Raw genomic sequence first — 17,245 nt, forward strand, 5'->3', positions numbered from 1 at the left:
ATAAACAGAAAAGTTACTGAAATAATGTTTGTTGGCAATGTAAAATGTCCTTGCACCGTTTGTCCAGTAGATGGAGCGCCATTCAACTGAGAGCTGCTTAAACCCCTGCTTAAATGTGTTCATCACCGGCCCCTGTAGTTCGCCGTCACACTGCACTGATTGGCTGACAAAAGCATACAAGTACGTTTATAAGGACATATATCCTTATCCTGAACCTGTATCTAAGTTGCAACAACAAGAGGTACAAGATCAGATGTATTTCACAACTCTTTTTAAGGATATGTATTTGCTAATTTCACAAAGGTTTAATTAAATTTTTTGAACTTGAAAATTCTTCTCTGTGATAAAGTTAATCAATGTGAGGACAAAGCTTCAGCTTTTAGCTCATACCTTTTTTGTTAAGGGTCCAAAAAAGAACATTTTATTCATTAACTCACTCGATGCCATTGGCTCTTAAACTCGTCTTTTCCGATAGTAACGCTCAGCACCAAAGACGTTTTTTTTTTTCTGATGATAAAGGAAAGTCTGAAGTTTCTTTTGGTATGTTTGTTGTTGTTGACATGGACATAGAACTCAATTTTCTATGGGTCTTGAAAAAACACTCAAATGCTGAAAAAATCCTGGCACTGGGATGTTCTGAACTTTGAAAATGGCTGGCACTCAGTGAGTTAAAAAAAAAATCGGCTGATTTATCGGCTGTCGGCAAATCAGCCGATTTATCGATTATCGGCATTTTTTTCATCCAAATATCGTTATCGGCATCAGCCTCAAAAAAATCCATATCGGTCCGGCTCTAGATTTCACTGATTAACTGATTCCATGTGCTCAAAGTGATGTTAATCAGTGAAATCACCTGGTGAAGTGGGTGGTTACAAAGAAACCTGCACCCTCTCGGCCCTTTCTGGAAGGAGTTGAAGAGCCCTGCTCTCAGGGTTGGTTAAGGTTGTGTGAAGTACCTTGAGGCAGTTTTGTTGTGATTTGGTGCTGGATAAATGAAATAAATTGAACTTGATGAAATGTTAGGACACCTGCATTTTGAACAAAAGTGAGATTTCGTCCAGCCCACACAGTAAAGACACAGTAACACGAGGAAGCTGAATGCATCTGGTGTTAGAACCACTTAAATACGCTTCATGTGGAAAATGGTGCCTCCGTGACCACAACAAAACGGTGAAACACAAAGTTTCCCGAAAGTCCGTCAATGCAACAACTTCTAGCCATCTTTCTTTATGCAAAGAAGGCGATCAGTAGTCAGTTGTTCATAAAAATTAATTGATTCTTGGAAAAACATTATTTCCTGAATTTCTTCTGTTCATGAAGTGATGGTTTTCCTGTTAATTCTGGGTTTTTGCTGAAAGACGGATTATTTGTGTCACCCACCCATCACCCACTCACTTAATGCGACCTGATTTTACTGTGAGCAACCTGGAAATGGCTGAATGACTTAAAATGATAATGAAACTGTTAAATTCTGAGTGATGATTTGGGTCCCTGAGTGGTTCAGGTGTTGTATTGGGTTAATAACAGCTTAGTTCAATCTAAAGGTGCCTTGACACTTGTACAAATTTGATCCACGCACTGGTATGCAATCTGCCGTGCCAGAGAGTAAACCGTGTAAGTGTGCAAAAAATTCTTTTGAAATATTATGTGAACTCCACGTGAACATTGCACAAACAATTCAAAAACACTTAGTGTCAGCGCGAGTCATTACACCAGCGCACCACAGCATGTCAAATGAGAACCTCTTAATCAGTATTGCCCAGAAATCGCTGACACCTGGAAATTATAATTAATTGTTCAAAAAGGAGCATAGAGTTTCATGGGGCAGTGAGTGCTAAACAGGTGATCTGTCAATCATATTATGACTAGTAAACATATAACTTGTCTGTGTGTCAGGCCGTATTTGTATACTTCAGGTCACAAAAAAAGCAAATGACCATTTCCTCTGTGTGCTTTCTTCCTGCAGTATGCATTAGTCACAGTTACTTAGTAAAATCTCCTCATCTGTCAGTTTAATTAAAATCTGTCCAAATCTACGAATCACTCAAATTTCAAAATGAGCCAAAAATGCACAATATTAGATATTCGACCATGTTCAATATGCTGATGTTTTCTGTCTCATTTTGGCTGAGTCTGACACATACGCATCTTTTTTAATTTCATTGAAGACAAGAATGTTGGTTCTCCTGTACTAGAATTAACCCATAACTCTTATTGTGACGGCCTACTTGTTATATACAATGTGACCATGAAAAACAAGGATGTTATTTCAGCGTGGGCAAGATGTCAGTGTGACAGTCCCACATTTCATTTTTAATGTTAAACAGTAACTGTAAAACCAAGCTCCACATGCCATTTTCTGGGAGCCACAAACAGTGCAACACAGTGACAGGCAACTCTAAACTGCACAACGTATTAAACTTCATCCTTAACTTGATCTTTAATCGTTGCCATCCTGTTGAGCCCAAGTAATGAGGCTTACAAACCGCTTCAAGTGACGTGGCTGGTCTATAGCTCGACAACAGTTATATGCCATATAGTTCTAAATTGTCAGTATTTTTAATTTGTTGCCAGCCATTGTCTGAAATTAAACTTTTAGAACTTTTCAGCAGGCGAAGAGCAATAAAAAAACCCCCAAATAAACTACATTTCCCATAATGCACTTTGCTTTTCCAAGTCCGCATACACCCCATGAAAGGGGCTCCAGGCAAATTTCTAGGCAACATAGATTTAGCAGTCTCGTTGTGTTACTAATATGTTTTCCAAATTGAATGCAAAACATGCATAAGATTATACATTTATTTACTTTTGACAAACAAATGGTAAATGGACTGCATTTATACAGCGCTTTTCTGTCTGCTTCAGACGCTTAAAGCGCTTTACAATAATGCCTCACATTCACCCCAAAGTCAGGGTGCTGCCATACAAGGTACTCACTACACACCGGGAGCAACTAGGGGATTAAGGACCTTGTCCAAGGACCCTTAGTGATTTTTACAGTCAGGCTGGGATTTGAACCAAGGATCCTCTGGTCTCAGGCCCAATGCTTAACCACTAGACCATCACCTCCCCATTTCCTCTGTGTGCTTTCTTCCTGCAGTATGCACTAACCACAGTTACTTAGGAAAATCTCCTCCTCTAAGTCAGTTGAATTAAAACCTGCTCAAACCTATAAATCACTCAAATTTTAAATTAACCAGAGATTCACAATATTGGATTTTTGACCATGTTCAATATACTGATGTTTTCTGTCTCATTTTGGCTGATTCTGATACATACACATCTTTTTTAATTTCACTGAAGACAAGAAGACAAGAACGTTGTCTCTCCTGTACTAGAATTAACCCAACTTCAACAAATAATGATGAAGAGCTAAAACAAACAAAAAAGGAAGAAACACTTAAGTAGTTTATTTAATGACATTTTCCACTAAAGTCTGAGCTAGAGATGGCTTGAATTTACTGTCAAGTCACTTTCAAGTCACTAAGGGTACTGTATGACTGACTGCATCTCAAGCTGTGGCCATGTTAACAAGGCGTGACGTAAAGCCACATTTGAAAATGGCACACATCCACACTAACAGGTATCTAAAAATATCTACATTTATACTAAGCAGTGGAAATGTCTTTTTGTCTGTTGCGCGTGCCCTCCAGAGCAGAGCAAAGAAAAGTGGTGTTGATCAGTGCTATCATATGGCACTAGGTGGATCAACACATCCTGGAGAGAATATACAAAATGACACATGGTATAACGTCATTTACTGCTATTAGGGCTGCCACGATTAGTCGACTAGTCATGACTACGTCGACTATTGAAACCGTTGACAACTAATTTAGTAGTCGACGAGTCATTTATTTTATTTAAGTCTTTGGTTTTCTCTCAATTCATAGTTTTAGGCAGCGAGTCATCCTGCTGTCATTTGGACGGCAGGATGACTCGCTGCCGATTAAATCGACGGCTGATTAAAACAGTGGCCGTCTTGTTCAAAGCCATCTAAAATGCGCAGTTTACAGAAGGAGGTGTGTGTGTGTGTGAGAGTGTGTGTGTTTGTGTGTGTGCGCGCGTGTGCGCGTGGAGTCAACTGGCTGCAGACTGCGAGGGAGAAGGGGAGGTAGCAGGTGGGGGAGCGAGATTCCGGAGGCACGAGACGTTACATTATGCTGAGAACCATCAGTGCACGTGACACAGCGAGCGCGGAGCAGAGAGAGAGGATTTTAACCTGAGTGAATTTGTTAAAAAAAACAACAAAACCAAACCGTGGAGCTGCCTTTACTTCTCTCTGCACTTTCTCTACCGGTGTGGTTCTGACGGCACCATTTTGTTCTCACCATGTGCATGTCATATACTGAATTTATGAGATCATGAGATGAAATAAACGGTCAAATATCCTTAAAAACATCCTTAAGAAATGAGTATATATAAATGAACTGAGCAAAAATTACGCATACACGGGTTAAAAAAACCCTGCTGTGGAGAAGCTGTGCATTGATGTTCAGAGGCACAGATCACAAAAAGCAGGTGACAACACTGAATTTTAACAGCTGTCATTTTCCAAAGGTATTTATTTGTTCAATCTTAAGCTTAATGTAGTGTTCAAGCACAAAATGTGACTGCTGAGAAAAAAAAAGACTTCATCACACTAAAATGAACTGGAGTCAGAATAAAAATACAAGCTGCTGATTTTTGTTATTTTTCAAGTTATTAAGCTGCAGCTATATGTTTTACTGATTTCAAAGTGAGTTACCTCTTATTTTATTCTGATTGAATTTGCTCCACAAAGTTTTAAAACTCAATAATATATTCACACTTTTCTTTATAGCAGTTCTGTAATTTCAGAAATGCAGCAGAAACAACCACAAACTGGAAAAAGTTGGGACTATATGTAAAATGAGCATAAAAATAAAAATGTTGCACTATTCCCCACTCACAGAAGCCAAAAGTTCTACCAGAGTTGTATCTTGGTGGCTTCCCTCACTTGTCTTCTTCCAGCATGGACATTTAGTTTTTGAGAACTGCCTACCTGACACAGATTTACTATAAAGTACCACACTGTTTGTATTTCTGAATGATTGGTGTAAATAAAGTCTAAGAAATAGTTACTTATTTGGAAATGTTTCATCCCCTGACGTTTCTCAGAAAATGCTGCAGGCCTTAAATTTAGGAAATTACGTATGACCCGACTAGTCGACTAATTGCAAAAATAATCGTTGACTAGTCGACTATCAAAATAGTTTGTGTCAGCCCTAACTGCTATTGTGTTTGGAGTCTAGTGCCATTTTTCTGTTTTGTTTTGTCTTTGCAAAGTGTGGATTGGTGTTGCATTAATTATGTTTGTGATAGAATAAAATGGCTTGGCACATGCAAGGCAAAGGCTTGAAAGTGACTTGACCAAAACATTGACCCATGTCTAGCTCAGAATTTAGTGGCTAGCTTCATTAAATATTCCAACAAGGTGTTTCTGCCTCTTTAAGTGCACAGTGTGATTTAAGGGTATTCATGAGCAGGAGTCAAAATTAAAAGATGATGAATTGAATATTGAACTGCAGTTAGGTTTTTTTTTTATAAGAGTAATGTCTAAGGAGCATTTGTGCCGAATTTGCTGCTTCTATCACCATTTGCAGGATTCCTCTGTAAATATTCTCTTCTCTGCTGCACAAAATGGCATAATGCAATCTGCATTCTCGCCAATTGATGCCATTAAATCCTACGCAGCTTTAACATACACATTTTCAAAAGTTAACAAATATACATTCTGATGCAGTCAAGCGTAAATAAAAACTGAACCAGTGACCCCGGCGACCTTGTCTAATCAATCACTGGTTAATTAAATACAGTCCGTGAATATAGCAACAGATAATGCAAGAAACTCATATTTTCATCTTCACAAGTGCATTATTGGAATCACTGGCTAGTTGCTGTATTTGCATTATTACTAGTATGTAAATTAAAAACCATGTCTTCCATACCCCATCACAGATCCAATTATTAGGCATTTTCAAAGCAGTCAGTCAAAATGTTATAGCAGGAGAAGCACAGATGTGAATTAACATTAACGGTGCCTTTACTGTAATCAAGGGTTGCAGTTCCAGAGCCTTAATTATGTGCATGCATTTATGTGTTACTGATACTGTGCATCTAAATGTAATAGAGCCATCCTTAATGTTTCTAGTTCCACATGTGCTTTTAGTACTGTGGTTAATCAGGGTCTGATGTGAAAAAGTTAAAAGATCAGAAGAGGCATAATGGCTCAAAAATCTGTACCTTAGAAAGGGAAAATGATTGATGTAAAAGTGATAATAATGATTTTATAATGTGCCATTCCATATATAGAAAATTCGCAGTCCCAGTCATGAGAAAGACAGAGAGAGACGAGCGTAACAAACTCATTCAGAGAGTCTTTTCTTCAGTCAGTATTTGAGTAGCCAGAGTTTTTCTTGGACTGCCCCACATTTTTTTTTTACTCTCCATTTGGTGTTAGGCCTGATTGTCAGGGAATGATGGGAACGTCGTCAGAGAGAGGTGTGTGATGAAATGTTTGCAGTGTGCCAGAGTTTTAACCGCGAAAAGCAAGAGGGAACGTCATTACAGGATGAAAAATAATATGCTGGAAAATAAGACGTAGCAGAAGGCGTGGCTGTGAAAGTGGCAAAGCAATGCCTGCACCACTGAATATAGAATGTGAGAGAGGTAAAAGTTCAGAAGAAAGAGAGTAAAAACCACAGCGAACAGCATAATACTGCACAGCTGACAAATCCGGAGGCCCTTAGTGTTTACTCTGCACTTTGTCCAGCTGTGTCATTTTCTCCGTGTGTTGTCTGCTGCGATTGAGGAAATTATAATGTATTGTCCTCTTTCCTTGGATTTGTGTCAGTGGTGAGTGAGCGTGCACGTTGTTTTTCTAAGCTATGCCTAAACCCTTCTGTGAAGACAGAGACAAAGGCTCCTCCTGTGTGAGTGCTTGTTGAAGAAAACAAACGATGGTTCTGTGTGCATATGTGTTTGTGGGTAATGTGTGCACCCTCGCACTCAGGGGGAGCAGTTGCAGGGGTAGCTCGGAGAACTCAGAGGTTATTTGAGATTATGAGGCAGCTGCCAACACTCCTGGGTCCTGATTTCTGTCTGCTTTTCTCTTCTCATGTCTTCTCTTCAGTGGGGATTAAGCAGTATGGTGGAGCAACAGTTGCAGGCAGCTGGGAGTAAGACCCACTCTGACATTAATGGAACAGCTGTTTTATCCGTTTGGCCTGAGAGCTGGAGTTTAGCTCTGACACAATGGGCCTGCTTTGTTTCATATCAAGACAATGATTGTGTTTTGCGGAGTGCTGTGTTCATATTCAAGCACAGCAAAGTAAGAACTGCTGAACACATTTTTCCACTGTTGTTTCAGTTTTAGTTTGCATCTGCACCTGCACTGCCATGCAAGTGCTTGTGTGTGCATGTCTATTTGCATTGTAGAGAACTGTATGTGGGCCTAATTGTTTTGCTCACTGGAACGAGGCCTCAGATAGTGGTAACTAAGACAAGTTGATCTTATTCCCATAGCAACAAGAGCATATTTTTCCCAAGAGCAGAATTCATTAATTATGCATTTCTTTTATAAGACCTTTATTTTCAAAGACAGGAATTGGAGTGCATGCTCAGTTTCCTCCTCAACACAAGAGTTGCACCGCCAACTGTATCACCTCTCCAGCTCCTACCCAGAAAGCTAATAGAGAAATGCACTGCCACCTGGAGAATATGAATACTCATCATGATGAACACACTGGTAATGTTTTGTGTGTGTGTGTGTGTGTGTGCGTGTGTGTGTGTGTGTATGCGTGCGTGCATGTGTGTGAGTGCGTGCGTGTGTGTGTGTGTTAATACCTTAATGTCATGGCACTGGTTTTGAAACTACCTGTCTATGGGACACAGGCGTTGACATTAAGCTTTTTTGTGTACTTATCCATAGGACAAGTAACCCTGGCAGTTTACTTGTCCTATAGGAAAAGCTGGTTGTCCAGACAAGCAAGCGCTGCAGACGCGAGCCGCGTGAAGCGTGCCAAGGGCACGCGATACACGCGCCAATGGCATGTGTCACCTAGGGGTGTCCAGGGGCATGCTACTGTGGAAGTACTGAAATTACACTTTTTCATAAATTGCTTCTATCCTGTGTGGGTGGTAAAATTCAAATTTCAATGGTTTTAGATGCATTGAAAGCAAGAATAATAGACAAAAAAATTGCACTTATGTTGTAATATCAAAGTTTTTTTTTGTATTTTTCTGTCTATGTTAAGAAAATAAATAACATTGAAAAGTTTAAAACCACATTAATATTTGATGGACATAGCATTTGCGCTCTTCTTTAAAAATGACACACTGTACCTTTAGTCCAGTAAGAGTCCAGGCAGAATTTTTCTGTCATGTTGACAGTTTAGCTTTTTTTTTCCCAACATTTTTGAGTGGAATTGCATATTTATTTAAAAAAAAAAACAATATAACCCCTAATTGTCTTGTTGGAACAATAGCTAAATCTGGACTATTTTGATTGTCAAATCAGAATCAAATTTATTACCAAGTAAGTTCTCATATACAAGTAATTTGATCGGGTGCATAAACAACAATAATAAAAAGAAAATGAAAAAATAATTCTGGAAGAAGTAAAGGAGTAAATTTGCTCTTTTAATGATGAAATCATGGATAAAAAACTTTCTGAATCAGTTTTTGACACTTTACTGTTTCACTGAGTCTGTGTGGTGAAGATGATTCTTTATTAAAATTGCCTCGCTGCTTTTTACAGCGTGTAGCGTCTGTTCACACTTTTTCCTCCTCTCTCTCTCTCTCTCTCTCTCTTGCTTTCTCTCTCTCTGTGTGTGAGGGAATGAGAGTCTCTTCACTCTCACACCGTATTTGAGCAAACATTGGAAACATGAAGGCTTTTAACTGTAAAATAAAGCCTATAAATGAATTTCTGGAGCTATGCAAGCAGAAGGAGCTCTTTTTATCTGAAGACTTTGACAGTTTTTTCCCCACTGTGCTCTCTGAGCTGCAGCCTGCCGGCAGGGGAGGGGAGAGCAGGCAGTTCAACACAAACAGCCTGGCTGGATTTTAGAAAACTACCTGAGAGCAGAGCAGAGTATGACAGCGCTGTCATAACACTGATGGCGCAACGCCGCTGTTCCATTGTCTGGATAGAACCCTGTGATATCATGTTTTCCAATTGTCTGCTGTGTGGAGAGTGGCGGGAAAAACCGAAGACGCTTTCTTGCGAGGTGCGAGAAAAGACATGATGTAAATAAGAAAACAAAAAGGCGGCGGTCAGGTATTTTGGTTCCCAGCGATGAAAATAAAGATTTTGAACGTTTTAAACCCCCCAAAAAATGCCACTTGTCGATTTAGAGCTATTGCTTGTCTGATCACATTTTCCACTTGTCCCGGACAATCAGACAAGCATTAATGTCGATGGTAGGGACAGTTAAATTTTATCACTTCCATTCCACAACCTGTCCAACTTTTGCCTAGGCTAGTCATTTTAGGAGTTGGATTTCCTACAACCTACCTGCCTATTTATTTATCTGTCTGTCTGTCTATTTATTTATTTTGTCAATACAGTGGTCCCTCGTTTATCGCGGGAGTTACGTTCTAAAAATAACCCGCAATAAGCAAAATCCTTGAAGTAGTCATCGTTATTTTTTGCAATTATTATAGATGTTTTAAGGCTGTAAAACCCCTCACTACACACTTTATACACTTTTCTCAAACAGGCATTAACATTTTCTCACTTTTCTCTCCTGTGTAAACACTCTCTTTTTTCTTCTGTGCGAGAAGATTAGAAACATACACACGCAGAACACAGTGCGCGTGCTCTCCCTTCGCTCACTGCCTCCGGAGGTAAGGATGCGGGACCCGCAAAGAATCCAAGTCCTCTCTCGGTGGCCACGGAGCTCTGCGGCTGCGGTCAACATCCGCATGAAAACAGCGAGCGTAGTCTCTGGACTTGTTGCCAGATTTGGCGCTGCTCCGCACAGCAGACAGGAGGGCGGTGTGAGTGGCCCGCTGCTGCATTTACCGAGCCCGCAGAAAGCGCATCAGAGGCAGTGAGAGCAATCGCGGTGATACCGACCGGTGCCGCGACCGGCCCGCCTGATAAGGACGCAGAACACAATGCGCTGTTAAAAAAAAGCATGCAAAATTGCACAAAAAAAAATCTGCAAAACTGCGAGGCCACGAAAGGTGAACCGCGTTATAGTGAGGGACCACTGTAATGACTATAATATTGCTTGCTGTTACATGTCAGTAGAAACTGTTGTGTGGCCTCCAGCATACACTATAATAACAATGTAGTGTTTACTATTGGTGTGACAGACTGGCGTCTTGTGCTGGGTGTACTCTGCCTCTCACTCTGTGACTGCTGGAATAGGCTCCAGCCCCCGAAACCCTTAATTGAACTAAGCAGTTGAAGATGAGTGTGTGTATTTACTATTGGTCTAGTGTACATGTCAGTAGTGTTTGACCTGTTCAAGTAATCTTTAAGTCATGAAGCATTCACCAAAATGTCACAGCTTCTACAGTTCATGTGGTTTCATCTTGCCATAGCTGATACGCAGCCCAGTCATACTTTTTTGTGATGCCGTCACGAAATGTGTCACATTTTCATGACACGGTCAACTTTCAGTAGTCCGAACCATAACCTCAACGCCCCCCATGCCACCTCAGATTTCGTGATACCATCACAAACTGATAGATTAAATCACTTTTCATGACACCATCACAAACTTGGAGTGAGATTGGGTTGCTGATACCACTGTGTGACACTCCTCAGTTTTTTTTTCTGTGGTCAATTTTCTCTTCATTGCCAGTGGGAACAGTGTTGCAACTATTGTAATTTGCCCTGTTGTCATTTTCTTTTCTAAAGTGACACGACATATTTGACTATTTGTTGTGGTCTGTCTAGCACTACTGTGATGTTTGGATACATGATAGATCATATTGAAACAAGGTGACAGTCACATACACAGGTCCTGGAACATACATACTATTTGCAAATATGCATATTTGTTCATAACAACCGGTAAATAAAGGATTTTATATAACGGCTGAGTGGATCCTTGTCATTTCATTAGTGCTTTGTATGTCACATGACATGGATTAATTCATCTCATTTGTGTTGCATTGCATTTAGAGTGCAGTTTGGTTCTATTTAGAGTGCAAATTTGGTTCCATACGATTGGTAACATTGCACTCTGCACATGTGTGCACACGTACACGGGCTCGTGCATGCGCATACACGTGCGCCCACATGTGCTCGTGGAGGCACATGCGCGCACGCACAAACAAAACAAATCCACTGCGCTGTCTGGAGGGTGTTAGCAGGAAGAAAGAATGAAAAGCTGGACTAATTTCTGATGTGATTTTTTTTTTCACCACACTGAGGATGTACACAGTCTTTTTTTGGTAGTAGATGCCCGCACAAATGCCGACCTGGTTGCGTGTGTGCGTGAGCTAACTGGTGCTGCTAATTCTTGTAGCACACATACACACACACACACAAAATCCACTCTGCTGTCACCGTCTGGATACATGAAGAGCTGTTCACATGAAAAGCTGACTTAATTTTTAGCTGGACTGAGAAACTACACAAAGTCTTTTTTTTTTTTTTTCTTTTTTTTTAATGGAAGTCCGAAGTCAGTGCACAGCATCACTGGACTACACGTCACAATTTGGACTTTACCAGCAGTGGAACAGCAAAATGTAAGTCCCTTTTCTGTTTTTATAAAATAATAAAATGTCAAATGACAAGGATCTATTTTAGCCGTTGTATAAAACAAATAATGAATGTTTTTACATTCTTTCAAAGGAACGAATATTTAAATCGGTAAAAGTTGGAACATACCATTTAATGTTCCAACTTTCACCTCATTAAATATTTGTACCATTGAACTTATAAACATTCGTTATTTGTATAATATCTTGTTTTCTTATTCTGCCTGCCGATTGAACAGGTAGGAGATGTTTTTCACATGTCTGACAGAACCTGTACAGAACAGTGGTGCAATTGCTAATGTCACACTGTCTGCCACTTTGCTCTGTAATTTGTGTTGGTGATATTCATACTCTGTTTTCAGTTTGCTTTGGGTGGCTCTTTAGTGTCTTTATGTCCTCACAGCCTTATATTCTCAAAGTTGTAACATCTTACAGAATATTGCTGTTTGAGCTGTCTGTTTATTGTCTTCCCCCTTTGTGTTGGAGGTGCACAAGTGTCTGCACAAAGTGTGCCCAGTGCATTCATTACATATTAATGTAAGCAAGACTTGGGATATTCAAATAACAGATCAAGTCTTTGCGTGTTTTGCTTAACCTGTAAAGGGAAGTGCATTGTCAAAACAAAATCTCTCCCACTGTGTTGTGGAGGCTTTCTCACATGCACACAGCAGCAAAGTAAAGGAGCTCCCTGGTGGAGTGTGGACTTATTCCATGAGAGGCATGGCCACATCATGTGTGTTGTTTAAATAGGTTCTGTAGAAGAGGTGTGCTCAGCAGTCACCTGGGTTTCCCCTCACACCTTGTATTTTTATCATTTTGATATAATACACTCACATGGTTCTGTTCACAGAAAAGTAAGAACCATGGATCTCATCGAGCAACAAGGGTATATCAGGGTGTGAAGCTACATCCCCACGCAGATGTGTTCTTCTAAGTGTACTGACCAAAAAAAAAAAAAATCCCTTCAGTTTATGGCTATAACCTATGTTCCCAGAGGAAGTAAAACAAGGTACAACACAGTATTGCCCTTCACCACATGTTTACCTAGGCTTTCATAGCCCTCTGGGAAGGTAGGGCTTCCCAGCTGCCACAGTCATAGTGGCCATGGCAGGTGTTTTTAAAGTAAGGAAACAGTCCCCATACTGTGGTGTTGTACATCGTTTCCTTTCCTAAGGAAACATGGGTTTAATGTATGGGCACCAAATTACATACATATACGCTGTTGGGGGTTACAAATATAACTCGTTTGAGCATCTGATTCTCTGCTCTGCTCAGGATATTACACATTGCCAAGGTCAGAAGAATAAAAATCAGTCATATTACTTGGCCCATATTCTGAATTCTTAGATTCATTTGGTGCGTTCATCTCTAACTTGTCAACTAGTGTAGATAACATTCTGATCATTGGTGACTTTAACATTCATATAAATAAGCCTTCTGATCCCCTCTGCAAGTCATTTATGGAAATTGTGGATGCATTAGGATTTCGGCAATGCATTCGGGATTCGACGCACATTAGTGGAAATACCCTGGATCTGGTTCTCGCACGTGGTATTGCTGTCACGAATATTGACATCATGCCTCTTACATCAGTGGTGTCTGATCACTCACTTATTAAGTTTACAGTTTCGCTGCCGTGTTTAGTGGAACTTATATATCATTACGGCGATGCATCAACTCCTCAACTAAGACTGAACTCGAAGCCAGCCAGACTGCCTGATGTCTTAGCTTCAGATTTGACAAATACCCAGTCAGTAGACAGACTTCTGGATAGTTTAAACTCAGTGCTCAAAACAACACTCGACATGATTGCACCACCTGTGTTAAAACCGCGCTCCCCCAAATCACAGTCACCTTGGTACAGTGATTATCTGCGTGACCTCAAGCATAAAGCAAGAGGTCTAGAATGGAAATGGCGTCGTTCAAAATTAGAAGTATTTCACCTTACGTGGTGTGATGCTATCTTAGACTATAAGCATGCATTATTGGCTACAAAGCGGACCTACTACTCTGATTTGATCCACAAAAACAAGCATAACTCAACGTTGTTGTTCGACACAATGGCAACACTTATGCATGGACAACCACCTGTAGTTTGCTCTCCTTTTACAGCACAAGATTTCCTGGATTACTTTGGGAAGAAAATAGAAGACATCAGGTTAAACATATTCCGGCATGCCTTAACCCAGCCACTACACCCTGCTATTGAGTGGGCGCCACTACTGAGGTATTACGTAGATTTACAGAATTTGATAGTATCTCACTAGGCAGGTTGACAAAACTCGTAATGTCAACAAAAAGCACAACCTTTTTATTTGATCCTGTACCAGCAAAACTGTTTAAGAACCTGTGGCCCACTCTTGGGCCGACTGTGTTGGAAATTATTAATCTTTCTTTAACTTCTGGATCTGTTCTTAAATGTTTCAAATCTGCAGTGATTAAACCATTACTTAAGAAACCTAATCTTGACCCTAGTGTGTTGAAAAATTATCGGCCGATATCAAATCTATCATTTTTCTCTAAAATTATGGAAAAAGTGGTGTCACGGCAGCTCATAGACTATCTTACTGAGAATAATCTCTTTGAGCCACTGCAGTCTGCTTTTAGAAAATATCATTCCACAGAGACAGCTCTCACTAAAGTGGTAAATGATCTTCTGCTTACAGTGGATTCGGACACCACTATGGTTCTGTTGCTGTTAGATCTCAGTGCTGCATTTGATACTATGGATCATCATAGTCTACTTGATAGGCTGGAGAATCATTTTGGGATTACTGGGAGTGCCCTTGCATGGCTGATGTCATACTTGACCAGTTGTTCTCACTGTGTTTTGTACAGTAACACTGCCGCTAACCTTAGTGACATGAAATTTGGGGTTCCACAGGGGTCTGTCTTAGGCCTCCTGCTTTTCTCCCTTTATATAGCACCCCTTGGGCACATATTGCAGCGTTTTGGGATTACCTTTCACTGCTATGCAGATGATACTCAGTTATGCATGCCGATAACTGCTGGTAATCTCGTTCACATAAAATCCTTAGAAGATTGCCTTGCAGCAGTGAAAAGTTGGATGTCTAGAAACTTCCTACTTTTAAACTCTGATAAGACTGAAATGATGGTTCTTGGTCCAGTGAGACATCGGCATCAATTTGACCAGTTAACGCTCAGCCTCGGCTTGTGTGTCATACATCACACTGACAAAGTGAGGAACCTTGGGGTAATTTTTGATCCTTCATTGTCCTTTGGCCTCCACATTAGAAATATTACTAGGACTGCTTTCTTCCACCTGCGAAATATAGCGAAGATTCATCCCATCCTGTCTATGGCTGATGCTGAGACCCTGATCCATGCATTTATCTCTTCTAGACTGGACTCTTGCAGTGTTCTATTTTCTGGTTTACCGCAGTCTAGCATTAGGGGTCTCCAATTGGTTCAAAATGCTGCAGCGAAACTTTTGACATGAAACAGAAAGTACAACCACATTACACCCATTTTGGTATCCCTTCACTGGCTTCCTGTCCCAGTGAGATCAGATTTTAAGGTTCTGCTACTAACCTATAAAATTATTCATGGACTGGCACCTCCCTACCTAGCTGACCTAATTAAACCTTACGTACCGGCCCGGGCTTTACGTTCTCAGGGTGCAGGACTACTTTGTGTCCCTAAGATGAATAAGAAGTCTGCGGGTCACAGAGCTTTCTGTTATCGTGCCCCTGTTTTGTGGAATGATCTCCCTGCCTCAATAAAACAGTCAGATTCTGTGGAGATTTTCAAGTCCAGACTTAAGACGCACTTATTTTTCCTCTCATATAGCTAGCATACTGGTACAGTTTTGTTTTACGCTTTTTACTCTTTTAATTAATTTATTAGTAACTGGAGCGGGCTGCGGCCTCAACTTTACCTAAATTCTGGGTTTTTTAGTGAAGTTGAGGGCTTTTCTTGTTGTTTAATGCTGGCAAATTACACAGTATTTTTTTGTCTTTCTGATGCCTGATTCTGTTTTTTCCTTTCTGTTTAAGGTGCAGCTCCATCCAGAGATGGGAGTTGTATTTGTGCTGGCAACCCGCCTGTCCTCTGCACCAACAGCATTTCCTGTATATTCGTTTTGTGAATTGTTCAGTAATTTATGTCTGTAGCATGGTCCAAGCAGAGGGTCACCCCTTTGAGTCTGATCTGCTTGAGGTTTCTTCCTCAGAGGGAGTTTTTCCTTACCACTGTTGCTCTGGGGATTGGTAAGGTTAGACCTTACCTGTGTGAAGTGATTTGAGGCAACTCTGTTGTGATTTGGTGCTATATAAATGAAAATAAATTGAAATTGAATTGAAATTGTATCGTCTGCCATTCTGTGAGAGTGAAGTAAAAAGAAGACTAATAATAAGGACAAAAAGAAAGTTAACACTGTGTAATAATAACAAAGGTGGAAAATGCAGAGAAGTTCACCATGGATTTGTATACAGTAGTGTTCAGAATAATAGTAGTGCTATGTGACTAAAAAGATTAATCCAGGTTTTGAGTATATTTCTTATTGTTACATGGGAAACAAGGTACCAGTAGATTCAGTAGATTCTCACAAATCCAACAAAACCAAGCATTCATGATATGCACACTCTTAAGGCTATGAAATTGGGCTATTAGTAAAAAAAAAAAGTAGAAAAGGGGGTGTTCACAATAATAGTAGCATCTGCTGTTGATGCTTCAAACTGCTTTTTTAGCAGTACTGTCAATCACTAAACTAGTATTTAGTTGTATAACCACAGTTTTTCATGAGTTCTTCACATCTGCGAGGCATTCATTTTGTTGGTTTGGAACCAAGATTTTGCTCATTTACTAGTGTGCTTGGGGTCACTGTCTTATTGAAACACCCATTTCAAGGGCATGTCCTCTTCAGCATAAGGCAACATGACCTCTTCAAGTTTTTTGACATATCCAAACTGATCCATGATACCTGTTATGCGATATATAGGCCCAACACCATAGTAGGAGAAACATGCCCATATCATGATGCTTGCACCACCATGCTTCACTGTCTTCACTGTGAACTGTGGCTTGAATTCAGAGTTTGTGGGTCGTCTCACAAACTGTCTGTGGCCCTTGGACCCAAAAAGAACTATTTTACTCTCATCAGTCCACAAAATATTTCTCCATTTCTCTTTAGGCCAGTTGATGTGTTCTTTGGCAAATTGTAACCTCTTCTGCACATGTCTTTTATTTAACAGGGACTTTGTGGGGGATTCTTGCAAATAAATTAGCTTCACACAGGTGTCTTCTAACTGTCACAGCCCTTACAGGTAACTCCAGACTGTCTTTGATCATCCTGGAGCTGATCAATGGGTGAGCCTTTGCCATTCTAGTTATTCTTCTATCCATTTTGATAGTTGTTTTCCATTTTCTTCCATGCGTGTCTGGTTTTTTGTCCATTTTAAAGCATTGGAGATCATTGTAGATGAACAGCCTATAACGTTTTGCACCTGCGGATAAGTTTTCCCCTCTCCAATCAACTTTTTAATCA

General features: G+C 40.2%; 1 protein-coding gene across 11 annotated transcripts in view; it reads left to right on the forward strand.

Annotated features, from left to right (window-relative positions):
* The window catches only part of znf512b (zinc finger protein 512B), a 135,323-nt gene that overhangs the window by 35,106 nt on the left and 82,972 nt on the right, over positions 1–17,245 (forward strand). For 2 of the 11 annotated variants that reach the window (XM_034172620.1, XM_034172621.1), the window contains exon 1: positions 6,698–6,873. The exons of 8 other annotated variants lie outside the window; for them this stretch is intronic. Coding sequence is in view for 1 of the 3 variants with exons in the window: in XM_034172618.1 (XP_034028509.1) it covers positions 6,495–6,519 (25 nt within the window). In the remaining 2 variants the exon portion in view is untranslated. Of the gene's footprint in view, positions 1–6,482; positions 6,520–6,697; positions 6,874–17,245 lie in introns of those variants that run through there. One more of the 11 variants, XM_034172618.1, reaches the window with a different exon arrangement.

This window comes from Thalassophryne amazonica, chromosome 6, assembly GCF_902500255.1.
Source record: "Thalassophryne amazonica chromosome 6, fThaAma1.1, whole genome shotgun sequence".
Taxonomy (NCBI): Eukaryota; Metazoa; Chordata; class Actinopteri; order Batrachoidiformes; family Batrachoididae; genus Thalassophryne; species Thalassophryne amazonica.